Source organism: Drosophila arizonae, chromosome 5 (assembly GCF_054131065.1).
Source record: "Drosophila arizonae isolate 15081-1271.41 chromosome 5, UAZ_ARI_1.0, whole genome shotgun sequence".
Taxonomy (NCBI): Eukaryota; Metazoa; Arthropoda; class Insecta; order Diptera; family Drosophilidae; genus Drosophila; species Drosophila arizonae.
Window position 1 is genome coordinate 4,433,504 of NC_142925.1, and position 17,222 is coordinate 4,450,725.

The window sequence follows — 17,222 nt, forward strand, 5'->3', positions numbered from 1 at the left end:
TGTTCCACAATGGAAAGCAAAATCTCATATTTATAAGTGAGTTGCATGATTTGGTTGACAATCATTTTTAATAAAACGAATTTAACAGAGGAAGGCAGAGAACATTATGACTTACAAAATTTGAGTTATTTAATAATAATAATAATCATGCCATGAGTCAGAGTTTTATGTAGAAAATTCCAAAATGAACAAGTGAAAATTATGATTGATTTTTGTTGTTTGCCCTCTGCCAGCAGCAACAAAAATATGCGACAAATATGAAATGCAAGCGAACAGTAATTTATATAAATTTGATATGGAATTTGATTAACAGTTAGGGCACACATTTGTGCATTCAAATTGATCGATTAGAGCTGAGCGCGTGTCGTGTTTGCGGCAGTGACACGAGCACGGTCAACTCTATAGAATTATCGATACTTTGATTGTCGTTGTATAATGTTATTTAATTTGATTTGCACTTTTCGATCACTTTGACTAGTTCACTGAATCACCGAATAGTTCACACAATGGAAGGGAAATTTGCAATGAACCGAAAAGAGAAATCAAAAGTTGAGTTTACTTGAAAAGGCTTTGCCTACTTACAGACGCGTGTTTGTATGTGTTTATCTTTTCAATGGCAATTCGCAGGAATTGTAGCCAATTGTTGTTGTTGTTGCTCCTGGACATCGTTGGGCAATTTGTCAACTGTTTTGTTGCGCTGGCACTGGAGTGGAAGTGGACAATCGAACTGGCTCACAATTACACGCACGCACACACAGAGAGCGGGGCACAGGAGACATGAAGTAGTAGTAGTAGTAGTAGTAGTAGTAGTAGTGGTAGTAGCAGAAGTGGAAGAAGAAGAATTGGTAGCAAGCGCAGCGGAAACGGAAGTGAAAGCCGAAAATATCAAACAGGAAACGGCATTGGGGCAAAGGCGTCTAGCGATTGTTGCTATCGCAGTTATCGCTGTCGTAGTTCATGACGGCCGCATGCCCGTATAGTGTACGGGCGTATCCCTGCTGAACGAGTGCGGCTTCTTGCCGGACTGACTCTGGCCGGAGGTGAGGGTGACAATGACCACGAAGACGCTGGCGCAGACCAGGCACAGCAGCACCGTGGCCAGGACAATGCAGACGATTCGCTTCCGTTTGCGATCCGCCTCCTCATCCTCGTCCGTCTCGTCGCTCAGCGATTTCTTTTTGAGCTTGTGCGAGCCACTGAGCGAGGCCTTGCGGCCCGCCGCCAGCTTATGATGGAAGGGACGCAGCACCTGAGCCGCAAAGGCGGCGTCCGTCAGCTCCTGCTCGTAGGTCAGCGAGGATTTGCGCTCGAACGAGGGCCGCTTCTCCTCGATGAAGGCCGCGGCCACCTGCGCCGCAGAAATCGGCCGTGGACTGCGCTTGATCTCGTCCACGTTGACAACGCCGGCGGCACTGACGCTGGGCACCGCCGTCGACAGCGGACGGCTGTTGCGCCGGTGGGGTGAACTAAGCTCGAAGTCATCGTCCGCAGCACCGCTGGCATCGCCGCCAATGAAGCTCTTGGACTTCTTGGTCGCGCTCAGCGCCTCCCGGTAGCTGCGCAGTCGCACGCTGGCGCTGTGCAGCGCCTTGGCCTGCTTGACGCTGGCGCTGGCGTTGGTGCCTTGGAAGGCGGCAGCGGCCGCCAGGACGCCGGGCCGGTGCACGGTCAGCTCCTCCAGGTTGCTGGGCGACAGGTACAGTGAGCGTCCGTGTTGTGCGCCGCGCTTGAAATGGTACGCGGCGCTGGCAGCGGCGGCAGCGCTGTGCAGCTTGCTGGTGGACGGACGGCCGTCCAGCTCCAGGCTGTGGGTGCTCTGCTGACGGGAGTGGGGCACATGGTGCGGTTTCTGCTTGATGCTGTTCGAGGCGGAGGCGGCGGGCGGATGGGTGGCGCTGTGACCGGCGGCGACAATCAGACCAGGCGCCGTCTCATCAAACGAACCGGAACTCTTGCGCTGTATCCGCTGCACGGCCACAGCGGCGGCTGCCAGCTCTGCCACGCCCAGCTCGTCCATTTTGGTATGGCTATTGCTGCGGGAGCGCGACTCCACAAAGAGCTCATTCTCCAGCGACAGATTCGACTGGGGGAACAGCGAACGGCCGTCGAGCGGCTCGATCAGATCATCGTTCAGCGATGGATGCCGTATCTGCGACTCCACCACCGAGTCGGGCTTGCTGCTCGGCCGTCGGCCGGGATCGTTGAAGGAGCGATGCGATCGACAGCCCCGACGGCTGGGCGAGGGCGAACGGGAGATCTCCTTGCCGCCAGCCGGCGGGCCGGGCATCAGAAAGTTGGCACGCACCGAGCTGGTGCGACGACTGGAGCTGGCCGAGCCAGCGGCGACGGCCAATTGTATTTGCTCCATGGCGGCGGGATCCTGTTGGGCGTGGAAGGAATGCGTTTTCTTCATCTGAAAATTGGTAGACGGATGAACGTCAATTGTGTCTGAGCGCCGAAAGAGATTCTTTTTCAGCTGCAGCTGCTGCTGTTGCTGCTGCTGCTGTTGTTGTTGTTGTTGCTGTTGATGCGTGTGGTGCGGGTGGTGCGGCAGCATATCATCGACATCAATAAATTGAATTGGTGATGTGCTGCCGCTGCCGCCCAGCGTGGAGCGACCGAGGCCCAGCGACATGCCCAGACCCACATTGTCGCCCAGGCTGCTGCTGCTGACCAAATAAATATCTGGCTGTGGTTGCTGTTGTCGGTGGTGCTGCTGCTGCTGCTGCTGCTGCTGTTGATGTTGCTGCTGCTGCTGCTGCTGCTGCTGGCCAAGCACTGGGCTGACCGCATGCGAGGTGGGTGAGCTGGTGGAGCTCGAGTGCGTGTGCTGACGGTGGTGCTGATGTGGCGCATGCGTATGTGTTGGCAATTGGTGGTGTCGTGCAGCGGCTGCTTGTGCGGCCAGCTGCTGAAATGTGTGCATATGCAGTTGTTGCTGCTGTTGTTGTTGGTGGTGCTGTTGTTGTTGTTGTTGTTGTTGTAGGTGGTGGTGCTGGCGTGCAGATAGTGCCGGCGATACGGAACCGCTGCCACCAGCTACATGCGTATGTTGTTGTTGTTGGGGTATATGTTGTTGTTGTGGTGGGAGTGCTAGGGTCTGCGGCGGTGCAGACGATCGCACGGGCAGCGGCGACGCCGAGCGGTGGATCAGCGGCTGCTCATGCACAATAAAGCCATCGTCTAAATCTAAATCAAATTCACTAGCTATCGGTGCATAATTATCAATGGCCATCGACAGTGAGCGGTGGATGGGCTTCAGCTTGGGTGGTTTCTTTTTGGTGGCGGGATTATCAAAGGAGGATGTGCCCGAGGTATGCTCCTCATCCGCATCGCCGGCAATCAAATATGGATCATAGCTATGGACAGATACCACATGCTGATGTCGCGACTGCTGCTGCTGCTGCTGTTGGTGGTGCTGTTGATGGTGGTGGTGCTGCTGCTGCTGTTGGTGGTGGTGCGACTGCGACTGTTGCTGCTGACCACCGCTGGTGCCGCGCTCCATGCGGTAGTAATACTGCCGTGGGTATCTATGGTAGTAATGTGCAATTGTGGTGCTGGTATGTGGGTGGTGTGGCGAGCAGGAGTGGGGTAATCACACAGAGACTGACCTGGTCGTTGGCTAACTGTAACGGTGGTGGTAGTGGTGGTGGTACTTGTTATTCGAGTTCGACTTCGAGTTCGAATTTGAGTTCGAGTTCGAGTGGTGCGAGTGGCTCTTGATTGTTGGCCCGTTGCTTTGGCTGCGCTGTTGATTGCTAGTGGTGCTGTGGTGCTAGTGCTTAGTAGTGCTAGACACCCAATAAACAGGGCTGCCGAGGTGAGTTAACGAGACACACAGAGAGACAGAGAAAGAGAAAGACAGAGAGAAAGAAAGAGAGAGAGAGAGAGAGAGCAAGAAAGCTAGTAGGTGTGTGTAGTCGGAGTTTTGGCGGGGGGCGGGTGGTCGGAGCTTTGGATTGCAGTCTAAGGACAAACACACACACACACACACAGTTACAGACACGCACAAGGACTTTGACAGAGACGCTAAACAACGAGATGTTAAATGTGCAGGATATTCAGGATATATGCAGCATTAAAGGCAGCTAAGTTGTAGTTGTTGTTTATTGTTGATGTTATGTGGTTGTTGTTTTCAATGCGCTTCCTTTTTGTGGTGGCTGTTGTTGTTGTTATTGTGGTGCAACTCGCTTGTTTAATTGTTAACTACTTAATTTTGGTTTTTATTGTCACATTGTGTATTGATGATGATTGTTGTTGTTGTTGTTATTGTTTTTGATGTGGTATGCTTTTGTTTTAATTGTTGTTGTTGTTGTTGTTTTTAGCTACACTCATTAAAATGGGCTAATATAAAAGCACAACTAGAAGTAGACAAGAGAAATACGTAAAGAAATAACATATTAGCAAGCTGGACGGGTTGGTCAAGGAAATTGGGATGTGGTAGCAGTAGTTAGTCGACTTGGTGGGTGGTGGGTTGGTATTGGTAGTGGTAGTGGTAGTGGTAGTGGTAGTGGTGGTGGTGGTGGTGGTGGGTGTTGGCTTAGGTGGGCGGTGCAGCTGCCGTGCTGTACTCGTGTGTAGAAATTTGTGTGTGGCCTCTAGTAAAATCAAAATCAAAAACTGTTTAGCAAAACTAATACAAAATACATAAAGACGCACTGAAAGAAACAAAATACAATATTCTGTTGCAAATTGAGTCGAAAGTTAAAAAAGACTATAGAGACTTCCATAATTAGATGATATACAACTCGTATTTTATTTAAGTAAGTCGACTCCAATTATATTTGTTATAATTGCTTTAAAAGTCATTTACAGTGTTGTAAAACTCATTAAAAAGAGCTCAACTCAGGTTTGTTTCATATCTCTGTCTTTATCAATGTTTGGCCTATACTTCAATACATATATATATATATATATATATATATATATATATATATATATATGCATATATACATACATACATACAATATTTCCCCCCTCAGTTAAACAAAATTTCTTCAATTGCCATTTCCTTGGCTACCCCCACCTCCCCGCTGTAGAGCTCCACGTAATCCCCTTTGGATTTAATCAATTTGTACTCAGCTTAAGCAATGGCACGCCCCATTGCCGCGACAACATTTTAAAGGCAAGCGAGGCCAGAACGTAACATTTCCATTGCCCAAGTGCCAAAGTAGCTAAATTCCCGCTTCAGCCTGGACTTATCTATTTAAAGTACTTGCTCTGCAGCTATCTGTGTGTGTGTGTGTGTGTATGAAAAAATTTGCATTACAATCCTTGAATTTGCGCTACCCGCTCCAGCCGCACCGCTGCCACCGGCGCCCACATCCAGGATTCGGTCACGTTGTCCTTTTGGGATGCCGATGCGCAATGCGAGTTAATCGAATTGAATCTATTTGGACAGTTCGTAAACCGAGCCAATGCAAGTCGGGGCGGGTCAGTGTTCAGGGCGTGGGCGTGGCCGTCGAGTATCGCGCAACTCGTTTGTTGGCATTACACACACACACACATAGACACACAATTCATCATTTTCGGGGGCATGTACCTTTGGCAAGCCTAGGCGAGAGGCGGTGGGCGTGGTGAGGCGAACGTTTTGCATAATTTAAAACGACAGGCCACAGTCGGTGGCTCCAGCTGGGCTTGGGCTATGTCGGTGTGTCCTTTGCCACTGTCACTGTCACAGCGTTAATTTTTCAAAGCTCATTGATGGATGAGTGCGCCAGTTGACATTTATGTGCCTAGCCACACACTGGCACACACACACACACACAGAAACTCGAGCGAAAGCTGTTCAAAAATTAACGCTCTGCGACTGAAAAACTTGTTCGTGTTTCCCAACGAAACGAGTTAAACATATTAAAATTTGCTTATGCAAAAGGTAAAGAATGAAAATACACACACACACACATACACACAATTTGGCTAAGAGGCCTCTTGGTGTGGGCATGTGAGTGTCTGTGTGTGGGGCAAATGCTCTGAAGACATTTAACATCACGTACTTTAAATATGTTTAAAAGAGCTTAAGTGAAATGAAATGTGGCGGTTAGACAGACATACACATATACACAATGTAGACATACATACAAATACATACATATATACAACCAAATATATATATACATATGTATATATTTGAATGTATAATAATAAAAGAAGTGCGCGCACACATTACATGCATATACGCGCATTTACCAACACTGAAACACACACGCACACACACAGTCGCTGTATGTGTGCGTATGACAGCGTCTGGCGTTGGCAACAATGCCAGCTGCGAGGTGTCAGTATGTGTGAGGCACAGATCCTTGGATACCCATATCCTTTTGTCTTACAGCAGTCTGTGAAAGCAGCAGCAGCAACAGCAGCAGCAACAGCAGCAGCAACAGCAACAAGCAACAGCAACAGCAACAAGCAACAGCAGCAGCAACAAGGAGCAGCCGCTTAGCTCCCGCCTCGAGTAGCGTGCGCGCATTCGAGAATTCTGTTTCAGTGGCTGTTTGTGCTCCACGAGCACTTGTCAAATTCCGTCTCATATCAAATCTGAGATGAATTAGATGTAAGTCTTCGTCGTGCAGGTATCCCCTCATGCAAACGAATATTACTCGAGTGGGCAACACACAACAAATCGGATTTGTTTTTTGATATGCTTGAGCCATTGTAGACGTATCCCCAAAAATACACAAGCACATGCAGACATAGACCCACACAAACACACACACACACACACACACATGCATATACATTTATTATGCCGTCTGCTATGATTTAGGTTGCTGCTGCAGCAGCAGGAGCAGCAGCAGGAGTAGCAACAACAGCAGCAACAATTTACTGTTATTCTTGTCCATTAGCAGAGAACATTATGAATTTCTTGCGAATATTTCACATAGTACAAAGGCATTACATCAGTCTTTGCACACAAATTGGAATTCAGTTCACATATTATTTCAATTGAACGCCAATTTGTGAGCTCAGGGAGTATTAGTTGTAGTAGAAGCAGGGGTAGTACTTGGTATAGATCATATAGATATATAAATTATATATATTTAATATAGATCACATTGATTCTATAGATCATGTGGATTCTACAGATTACATAGATTACCTAGATCAAATAGATCAAATAGAACATATATACATAAAAAAAATATAAATAAATAAATAACGTAGATCATTAAGATTATATGTATTTATAGATCAGACAGAAAATATTAACAATTTAAATCACTTAGATCATTTAAATAAAATAGATCATATCTATCATATATATATATTTTATTTTAAAAATTATATACATAAAAATTTTACTAACGAAAAAGATTTTAAACTTTGGTATATCAGGCACCTTTACTCATATACACATCTATGTATATACTCGTATATTTGAGCCAGATAGACTTCTCTAAATTCTACGCCCACTGTTATTGCGGCAGCACAGCTTTGTGCTGGCCCCGCCCACTAGTCGGGCGCATTTAACTACAATAGATTGCTCCATAAAGATTAGCTATAATTAAAATATTCTAGCAAACATCAGCTGCAAATGATTAGCAAGTTGTGCGGAAGCATAATCTATGCTCTTTATACGCACCACCCACCACCCAACCCAATATCATCCATTCCTCTGCCTTTTGCTGAGTCGTGCGACCCTTTGAGTACTTGCGCCATATCAGAAACTCAAAGCAGATGCCTTAATTGGCATAAACAATGGTTAATTAACATAAAACTAACATTTCGAAGCCAATTTAAATAGCCATACGTGCGTAATTAGCCGTCTCGCATTGCCCAATCCAGTGCTGCATAATGACTGACGGTTGACGGCTGAATTGCTGACTGTTGTGTTGACTGTTCACGGCAGTTGCTGAAATTTCCGGTCTGACTGTTTCGGCTTGTGCCAAGTGTGGGCAATTAATTGCGTTTAATGGCGACCCACAAGCACACCGCACCACAGCAAACCACCCGAATCACACACACACACAAAACCATCACCCACAGCCATCATATTTCGGTAAGTGGTAAACGAAGGTTGTGCCAGACGCTATCATCGTCATCGTCATCATCAGCGTCAGCGTCGTCGTCGTCGTTTTAATATTATTAAATCCGGCGTGGTTTCCGTTGCGTTTTACGCATATTAATGAAGCCCAAAGCGCTTCCAGTGGTCGCAGTCAGCCAAAAGGACTCGAAATTCGACTCGGAGACTCTGGAACTTCTTCTGCCTTGCACACGGTCTTCATTGCATAATCCGATTAAATGCCAAACGAATTATGCAGTAAAATGCATTCTTGTCTTTTGGCTGCAAAGCAAGCTGCTCTCTCCTGACACTCGATTTGCTGTACGTATGCTTGTGCGATTAAAATGTTTGCACTGGAACAAACACACATACACCCACACATGCATACACAAACACGCTGAAACCAAGTCGCACTCACACAAAACAAACTCAAATAAACGCTGAGTTATTTCTTGCATTTGCTCTGCCATGCGCACAGTGGGTCAAGTATGACATAAATGATGCAATTATTATTTGAAATAATATAATTCAGCTATCTATATAACAGGCATATGTCATATATAAACATCTCATTCTGTTATGTACATAGCTCAGCTTTGTAGAATAACAGACGTCTGTTATTTACATAGTTAGGCTGTATGGAATAACGTTCCTCTGTTATATATGCAGAGTAACATACCTATGTTATTACATTGCTCAGCGCAGTGCAATAACAGACTTCTGTTATTATCTACATAATTTAATTTTCTGCAATAACAGACTACTGTTGCCGGTCTCTAATTAACATGATTTTCTTGTTTACATAGTTCAGTTTCGTGGAATAACATTGTTATGTTAATGGATTGTGCAGCTTCCTTCTTGGTCTCTGCAGCTAATTCAAAAGTTCTGTGGAAATAAACTTTGCAGCTAATACAAAAATTCTCTAGAATCTGGTACTACATTTGTCCATGGTGCACACGACGCAGTGACTGCTGTGCTTGACAGTTATGCAATATTATTTTAAAAACACATTCCAGCACAGCACGCCGCTTGCTGTCGCTGCTGCAATGTCAGCAGCAAACGGGGCAACAGGGCCTGTTGGCCGCGTTCAAAGGCAACGTCTAAGGCATTTCTGAGTTTCTATTTAATTTGAATTGTTTTGTAAATTGAATGGGCAAACATTTGTGCTGCCCAGCACTGGTCGGAGTGGCGGGTCACGCGCCACTGCTCCACACTGGGGCCATGGCCGTACATAAGCTTATTAAGTGTGCTTAGCTCTTTAATAAACAGCCATAGAAACATTGCTGCAAATGCAGCAGCAACAGCAGCAGCTCAGATGGCCTCAAAAGCTTTTTGGCCACATCATTTTCGTTTGCGGCTGGATGCTGGGGGAGGGGATAGCGGCGGGTGGCTATAGAAGGACAAATCTAAGCGCGAAAATAACAAAATAAATACAATATATAGAGGAAAACAGGCGCTGATAGGGGGAGCGAGAGAGATAGAGAGAGAAGAGAGCGAAGGAGGAGAGGGAAAGTCCGCAACGCCTTCGGGTGCTAAATTCAATTAAATAACTGGACAAAACTTTTCACAACAGAAATGTTCAGCGTCTTGAAATGTTTTGGCTACAGTTTGACAACAATTTATACACACACACAAACAGTTGCACACACACACACGTTGAATGCGACTGGCTCAAAAGTTTTCTACAATTTTTTTTGTATTTTTTTTTTTTTTTTTTTTTTTTTGTAGCATTCACAAGACCCTTGGCCCAGAGTGAAAGTGCACGTAATATGCCACGCCTACCCCACCAGCATGCTGTCGGCCCCGTGCCCCCGCCCTCCAGCCCAGTCTACCCAGCACACATTTTGATGAATTGTGAAGTAGCTGAGCCAACGTGAAGAGCCATAGACTTGAACTAAATCTCAAAAACTTTTCGCCCAGCGCAAAATGGTCGCAAGCATTCTTTAGCCAGTTTGCTAAATGAATTTACAAGACCACAAGCTGCTTAACTGGCCTCAAATGGGCGTGGCCAAGGCGTGGGCCTGGGATCAGAGGTCAGAGGGCGAAGGTGAAGCAAACATAACTTAAGCCTCAAGCTCATTTTATATCACTTATCGCCCGTCCGTTGGCCACACCAGAAACAAATGGGTAATGAAAGGCCTGGCATAAAGTTTCATTTTAACAGTTACATATTGGGACAACAGACGAGCAAGGAGATGTTAACCAATGTTCGACTGGCAGATGCTCTCTAAATGTGAAAAGATTGTATAAAGTATGAATAAGAATTATTTATAAAAATAAACTTAAATTAATTTTACTTTTTTAATTATTCCTTCTTCTCTAATTGATTTAAATAATGATATATTATGCACCGGAATGCATGGAAATATTTGCAATAAATGTTGATTTTTAAGCACAAGTAAAGCAACAGGCAAAGTAGATTACCTCTTTGCATGCACAGCTATACTAAAAAAAAAAAACAATTCTTTTTCAAATAACCTAAGGCCAGTTTGCACTTCATTTCCTCAATTGCAGTCAATCATTTCTTGTCCAGTTCCTTCCTAGCTGCAGGGTATTACAAACTACAACTTGGGTCAACAGCTGCTTTATCAGCTGGCTTCCTTATGTCCTTTCGTGCTTTCCCTTGCATATATTGACTGTATTCATTTTTATAGCTCTTTTATATACACATCCACACACACAAGCACACACACACGCACAAACATATCTCTGTGAGTTTTGCGTAATTATTTTTGTTGCTGTCTTCGCTTTATCGTCGTCTTCTTCTTTAACTTCTCAGTTCTCATTTATTTCCGGCCAAGTTTCTGGTCGTCTGGTTGTTTATTGTGGCACGTATATAAATTCGTATGGATTATACCAAATTGTTGTTTAATACCGTTTTCAATTAGACTTGATAGCATTATGAGCACACGCTGACAGCGTTTTAAGCTTAATTCCACATCCTTGTAAATAAAACATGTCGAGCAGCTCGAAATTTTGAGTTCTCGCAAAATAAAAAAAAAAAAAAAACAAACATCGATTAAACTTTTTACAATTTAAGTGGAAATTTAGATAACCTTGAACAAATTTACGCTACATTTAACAGCTACTTTAAAGGCTGTTAACAGCTACATTATCATAACGTTTATCTGGCGCAGTGTTGAAAAATGCCAGCCATAAACGTTTTATGCGGCATTTCAAGTTATTATGTAAATTGTAGATAGACCATAAATTGAAAATTTAAAGAGTATAAGAGAGTAAGCATTTGATTGCTAGAATTTTTGATAGTTTTCCAGCACTAAAATTTAAGTTTTAGAGCTTTAAAGTGTTCTAAGCTCTAAGCTAAGTTGAAACTTGAATTTAAGACTATTTTATACAGAGCTTATGCTGTTTCTCATGAACATTTTACAGCACTCTGTTCAACTAACGTCGAAGTACCTAAGTAAGGTCTGAGGACATTTGAGACAAGAGCTAGTGAATACTAGAAGCTGACATATGAAAAAGTGTTGCAAAGTGTTAAAATATTGGTCTTACAATACTAAGTCAATATTTTACAACAGTAATAGCATTTTAGATATAGGCAAATGTTAGTTTTATGAAGCTCTTCTAACCAAGTGTTGCAAAAGTCTATAAAATATTTTAAATTGAGCGAAATTGCCCTTTTAAAGTCACGTCGCATAAATTTCATATACTTAAGACACTCAAGTTTAAATTTATGTACATGGCGTGAGCCCAAGCCTATTGTGGTTAAGGAGACATATTATTATTATTATTTTTGGTTGTTATGCTACGGCTACGTGCTTAACGTGGAGTCTTCGGTTTCGGTATTGAAAACGCACGGGAACCATTAATAAAAATGGCAAACAAAAAATTTGAAAAAAAAAAAACTGAAAAAACGAGCCGCCCGCCCACATATTGAAAGCTAAAGTAAATAACAATGCGAACGCTTCATTAAATGATGTGGCACTAACCAAGCAACAAAGAGAAGGAGAAGATGGAGGACAACAACTACATAGATAAGAGCCAGTCCGTAGACAGTGGCTCACAGCTGTGTGCGGTCGCATGGTGTGAAACTTGGCATAAGTATATGTATAGAAATATCTATTTGTTTATATATATGTTTATGTATGTGTGTGTGTGTGTGTGTATTGCCCTATCTGTTTTAGGGCTCCATTTGTAGCACTTGAATGGAAGAGGCCAGCGACGACCCGCTGTGTTGGCAGCAACATTTGATCAAGATTTGTGGTCATAGCTCAATATGTATGTATATCTGTGTGTTCAAGTTTATGTTTACAATGTCAGCTGACATTTAGAATTAATTGATTTATGTGCTCAAGTATTTGGCAATTTGGCTTGGCCAGAGTTGGGCCATGCTGCTTGGCTTAAATAATGTCAACTGCCAGAACAAGGCTGCAATCAGCGAGGCCAAGTGCAATCAGCACGTACCAAGTCATGTGTGTGTGTGTGTGTGTCTGTGTGTGTGTGTGTTTCTGGTTTGTTGTATTATGAGTAGCTGCTGCCACGCCCCGCTGCCTGCTTGCATTAATCAATGCACAATTTTTCATAATAAGTCAGCCGCAGCTGCAGCACAAATTGAAAACGGCAGCCACAAAAACAAGAGTGAGAGAGAGAGAGGCTGCTATTGCTCGCTCGCTCTCAATACGCACACACGTCCAGGTGTCCTTGGCAGCACGATGTGACCTGGCTCTGGTTATTGGGCAATTGCCGCAGGAGCCACTGATTCATTTATGTCGTGTAATTTGACAACGTAAATAAATTAGGGCCCACGGAACATGGCCGGCTGCAGAGCAGTAATAATGACGAAACAGGCGGTAGATAAAGCTAACGGTAAAGCCAAAGCTACACGCTAAACAACCAACGCGAAGCTAAAGCCCAGAGTACGGGCAGCAGCAAAGGTAAACGGTTAGCGGATATTGGCAAGGCAGCAGGAAACGCAAAAGCACAGAGTACACGACATGCAACAAAGAGAGACACATAGGCGGAGATGTAGAGCGAGAGGAAAGACAGACAGAGTAAGAGATAGAGAGCGAACGATATATAGAGTGGAACGGAACAAAGCGTAGCGAGCAACAACAACCGTTTGCAACAGTCCCAGCGGAAACGGAAATCTCAGGTGTTTGCCTTTGCGTTGCGCCCCCACAAAATCGCTCAACATCAGCTTTTCCTTTCTGCTCCATCGTCTTATGCTTTTGCTGCTTCTTCTTCTTCATATCTTGCGGCTGCTGCTGCTCCTGCTGTGTCGCCTTCAATTTTTAGCCGCAGTTATATTTCGTGCTACAGCTTTTGCCCTCAGCTACAGTTACAGGTCCAGCTAATTAATCTTATTCCCGAGCAAGCAGAAATAAAAACCATCTCAAATCACATGACAGAAATTAATGGCTCTGCACGACTATGATATACCCTGACCTAAGTGTAAAAAGAAGCTGTAAAATGCTGAAAATTAAGTAAGCTATTAGCTAGATTTTTTTTAGAGTTTATATGGCTGACTAAAAAATACCCTAACTTGACTATAAAATAAAATTGGTAAATAGTTAAAACTCGACTGTTATATACCCCAACTTTGTTATGAGGGAAGTTGAGATGCTAACTGTAGAAGAGCTACCCTAACTGCAGCATAAAATGTAGCTGAAAATAGCCAAATCCCCTCAGCTGCAGCTTAGCAATTCTTGATAGGCTTAAGTGGGCGGGGCAAAACATATATTTGCTTTTATGTTGACTCTGGCTACGCATTAGTGTTCTATTAATACATTGCAAAGGTGTCTGTTCCCATGACTTATGCTTGTCCTTAAAGCGCTTCTCATCTTTACTCATATTTCAAGCATCTCAAATATCCAATTTGTTCAGTTGACTCTCAGATTTCAGGATATTTAGTTGATTTTTCAGTATTGTGGGTAGATCACAAAGGGACCCATGTAGAAATCTATATCCTTTGCATAGAAAACCCAGAGGTTTTCCTCATCAACTCATAGATATATCATATGTCAAGCCTTTTTTTCGCTCAGTGCATTCACACACACACGTACACACACACACGCCCACGCTCAGCTGCCTCCGCCGTATGCTAAAAGCTATAAACTTCAAGTAAGCGTAGTCTAAACGCTGATAGAGACAATGAAACTGACGCTGAACCTGGCGACATTCTCGTGATGTTGATGTTGACATGAATGACGTGATGAATGTCGCCAGCATTTTGATGAATGTGTCCCGGGCACACGTGGGAGCAACGGGCAGCAGTGCGAGCTGGAAAAACACGCGCAAAACAATTTGAAGTGTCGTCATTGCTGCTCGCATTGCCAAGCGCTCCATCATACGAGCGCCTGTTCATTTGTTGCTTCCACTCGACTACTGCCACGCCCATTGTCAGAGCGCACCTCAGCCGTGGGCCGCGATGAATGGCAATGACGCGCAGCTCCTGCCATGCAGTTTGTCAAATGCAGCAGCAGCAAGGAGAGAAAAATTTCGCTTTGCCTAGATGAAACAAAAATAAACGCGGCGTATACGTAATATCTTAATTTGCACGCTCTACGCTCTGCAGCTATTGCTGCTGCTGCTGCCATTGTAATACCCAAGTCGATATGCGATACTGCTTTCCATTCCGCAAAGCTGATTATATTTCAAGCAGAAGCCATACCCAATCGCTGTGCAGAGAGCGCGAATGGAAACGCGACGCTAAACACAATGAAAAACATTTGCAAAAATATTTGTTTAAGTTTGGCATTAATTAAAACGAAACTGAAATAAAGAGAAACCCGAAAAAAGTGTTTCACGCCCTGACGTTGAAGGACTCTTTGAGTTTGGATTGGTCATTGAATAGGCAAGTGATTCGGTTTCTGTGTTTGCTTAGGTATCGAAAGAGAAATACATTTCGTAATTACTGCTTTAATTGATTGCATTTGGAAAAGGACTTTTTTTTGAAGGGATTCCGAAGGTGTTTTCCAATTACTAATCACGTCTCACTCTAGCTGTAGCCCTAAATTGCTCTCTCATTCTTACATTTGCTTTATTGCTTTTCAACATCTGCTCTTAGTCTTATATTTCTATTCTATATCTCTCTCGCTCTCTATATGGACTCGCTAAATGTATATGTAGTTATATTTCCTTATTCTAATTATCTCTCTTTATTTACTTCTCACCCTATTTACCTCGCTCTTCACATCTATCTGTCTAACTATCTCTCTCTTCATCTCTTCCTACATCTTCGAACTCTTCATAAATTGTCGACTTCAACAATTATCTTTCTTACTTTCTTTCTCTCTCCTCCTCTCCCCCTCTCTCTCGTTCACTCTCTCATTCACTCTCTCCCTCTCTCTCTCTTTCACTCTCTCTCTCTCTTTCGCTCTCTCTCTCTCTCTCTTTTACTCTCTCGCTCTCTCTCTCTCTCCTTCTCTCTTTCTCGCTCCCTCTCTCCCTCTCTTTTTAGCTCTCTCTCTCCCCCTCTCTACTTCTCTCTCTCTCACTCGCCCTCGCTCTCTCTCTCTCTCCCTCTGTCTCACTCTCTTCATCACCTTCTTCCACTCTACATCTTTCTTTCTCTTTCTTAATTTTCTCCCTTGATTATGATAATTTATTATTATAAATCAAATTGTATTACAAATATAGTTTCATCAAAAATCATTATGAATTTTTATCTGTAGAAACATTATTATTATATTCATTACAGAATCGTATTTTTTTTTGTATTCTTTCATGATCATTATTATAATGATCATTACTATGATTACCACAAACACTATGATCATTATGAACATAATGAAGATAAAGTTGAGAACAACGTTATGATCATCATCATAATTAAGATTTAATCTGCGTATAAAACATTGTCATGTATTATTAACATTATTATATTAATATAATCATTATAAATTACTGATTGGCTTTCGAAACTGTTTAAATAATACTTAGTTTGAATAGTGAGTTGACTTGATATACAACTAAATAAATAAATACACTCTACAACACGAAACAACACTGCACTCGGCGACTGACCAGCACGAACTCTGCACTGCAACTGAGCCAGCGCAGCAGCAGGTGTGAGCTTATATAGCAGGTAACACTCGCACTCAAGCACTCAAGAATAAAAACTCTGCTCAAGAGTTCTTCTGCAGAGTTCAAGTTGAAGTTAGAGCAGACATATGTACATATGTATATAAGTATGTTTGGCTATCTATAGACGTGATGGTGCAAAAGAGAATATTCGAATGGTATTTAATATGGATAGACAGACTGAGACACAGACTCAGCTGTTGATTAGATATATGTATATATGAAGTATTGTATTGTAAAGAATTATTCCTATCTGTGATAAGCTCATTTCGTAATATTTAATCTAATAATCTTTTAAAATTTTTAGTTTCAGGCACAAATATTTGTCTGCTTCTGCTCCTCATTCTCATTTAAATGCATCTATGTATATTTATTTGCCAAGTAGATATCAAACTTTTCTCTGCATACACAAAATACAATTTTCTCTTTTCCTACTTAGCGCACTCAATGAAAAGTAATTGCTTTTTTCACAATTATATTTTGTTGAGCTGTCTGAAATATTGTTGTTTCGCTTGCTGAAATTATATCCTATTATTATTGTTTTTTTTTTTTTTTTACTGCACAAAGTTTGCGATAAAAATTCAATTAGCACTGTTGCACGAATGGGGCAAGGAATCTGTTGTAGCTGCGTGCAATTCTCACAGAGTTTTCACCATTTTCCCCGAGTTTTCAGGCGAAATTGATTTGCCGCATGTACACAGAAATAGCTGAGAGTTGTGAAACTAGTTGTTGTTTTGCAGGCAACAACAGTAAAATTTCTGTTGGCCAAATCGATCATCAATCAGGCAAGCCATCAATAAGGTTTCAGTAACTGTCAAAGCTCCCAGAGATACATATACATATCTCTATATATACACCTATCGCAATATCTATATATATATGTGTGTATATGTTGTCTATGCATATGTTCAATATTAGCCATGGATGCTGTGTGGCAACAACAAAACACAATCGCCTCGTGTACGGGCGTGCAAATGGGCAACAGTTAAACGACAAATAAATTAGAATTGGTAATACAATTTGTGTGGGCAAGGGGAGCCAGAGGAGGTGGCTTGGTCAAAACGTAATCTGAGCTGCAAGTTGGAAATGTAATTTGAGCGTAAATTACATTTGAGTACAAAATTAGCAGAATTGTCAATCTAAGCCGCATATGAGTGGGTGTGTGTGTGTGTGTGTG

General features: G+C 42.9%; 2 protein-coding genes across 26 annotated transcripts in view; both read right to left on the reverse strand.

The window, feature by feature from the left end:
- The window catches only part of LOC108616649 (uncharacterized), a 106,773-nt gene that overhangs the window by 14,414 nt on the left and 75,137 nt on the right, over positions 1 to 17,222 (reverse strand). The window lies entirely within an intron of this gene.
- Positions 1 to 17,222, reverse strand: part of LOC108616654 (uncharacterized) — a 63,599-nt gene that overhangs the window by 10,214 nt on the left and 36,163 nt on the right. For 4 of the 8 annotated variants that reach the window (XM_089469841.1, XM_089469842.1, XM_089469844.1 and 1 more), the window contains one exon: positions 583 to 4,361. In XM_089469841.1, the coding sequence (XP_089325967.1) occupies positions 956 to 3,505 (2,550 nt within the window). In that variant the 5' untranslated portion in view covers positions 3,506 to 4,361 and the 3' untranslated portion in view covers positions 583 to 955. Of the gene's footprint in view, positions 1 to 582; positions 15,832 to 17,222 lie in introns of those variants that run through there. The other 4 variants (XM_089469845.1, XM_089469846.1, XM_089469843.1 and 1 more) reach the window with 3 other exon arrangements.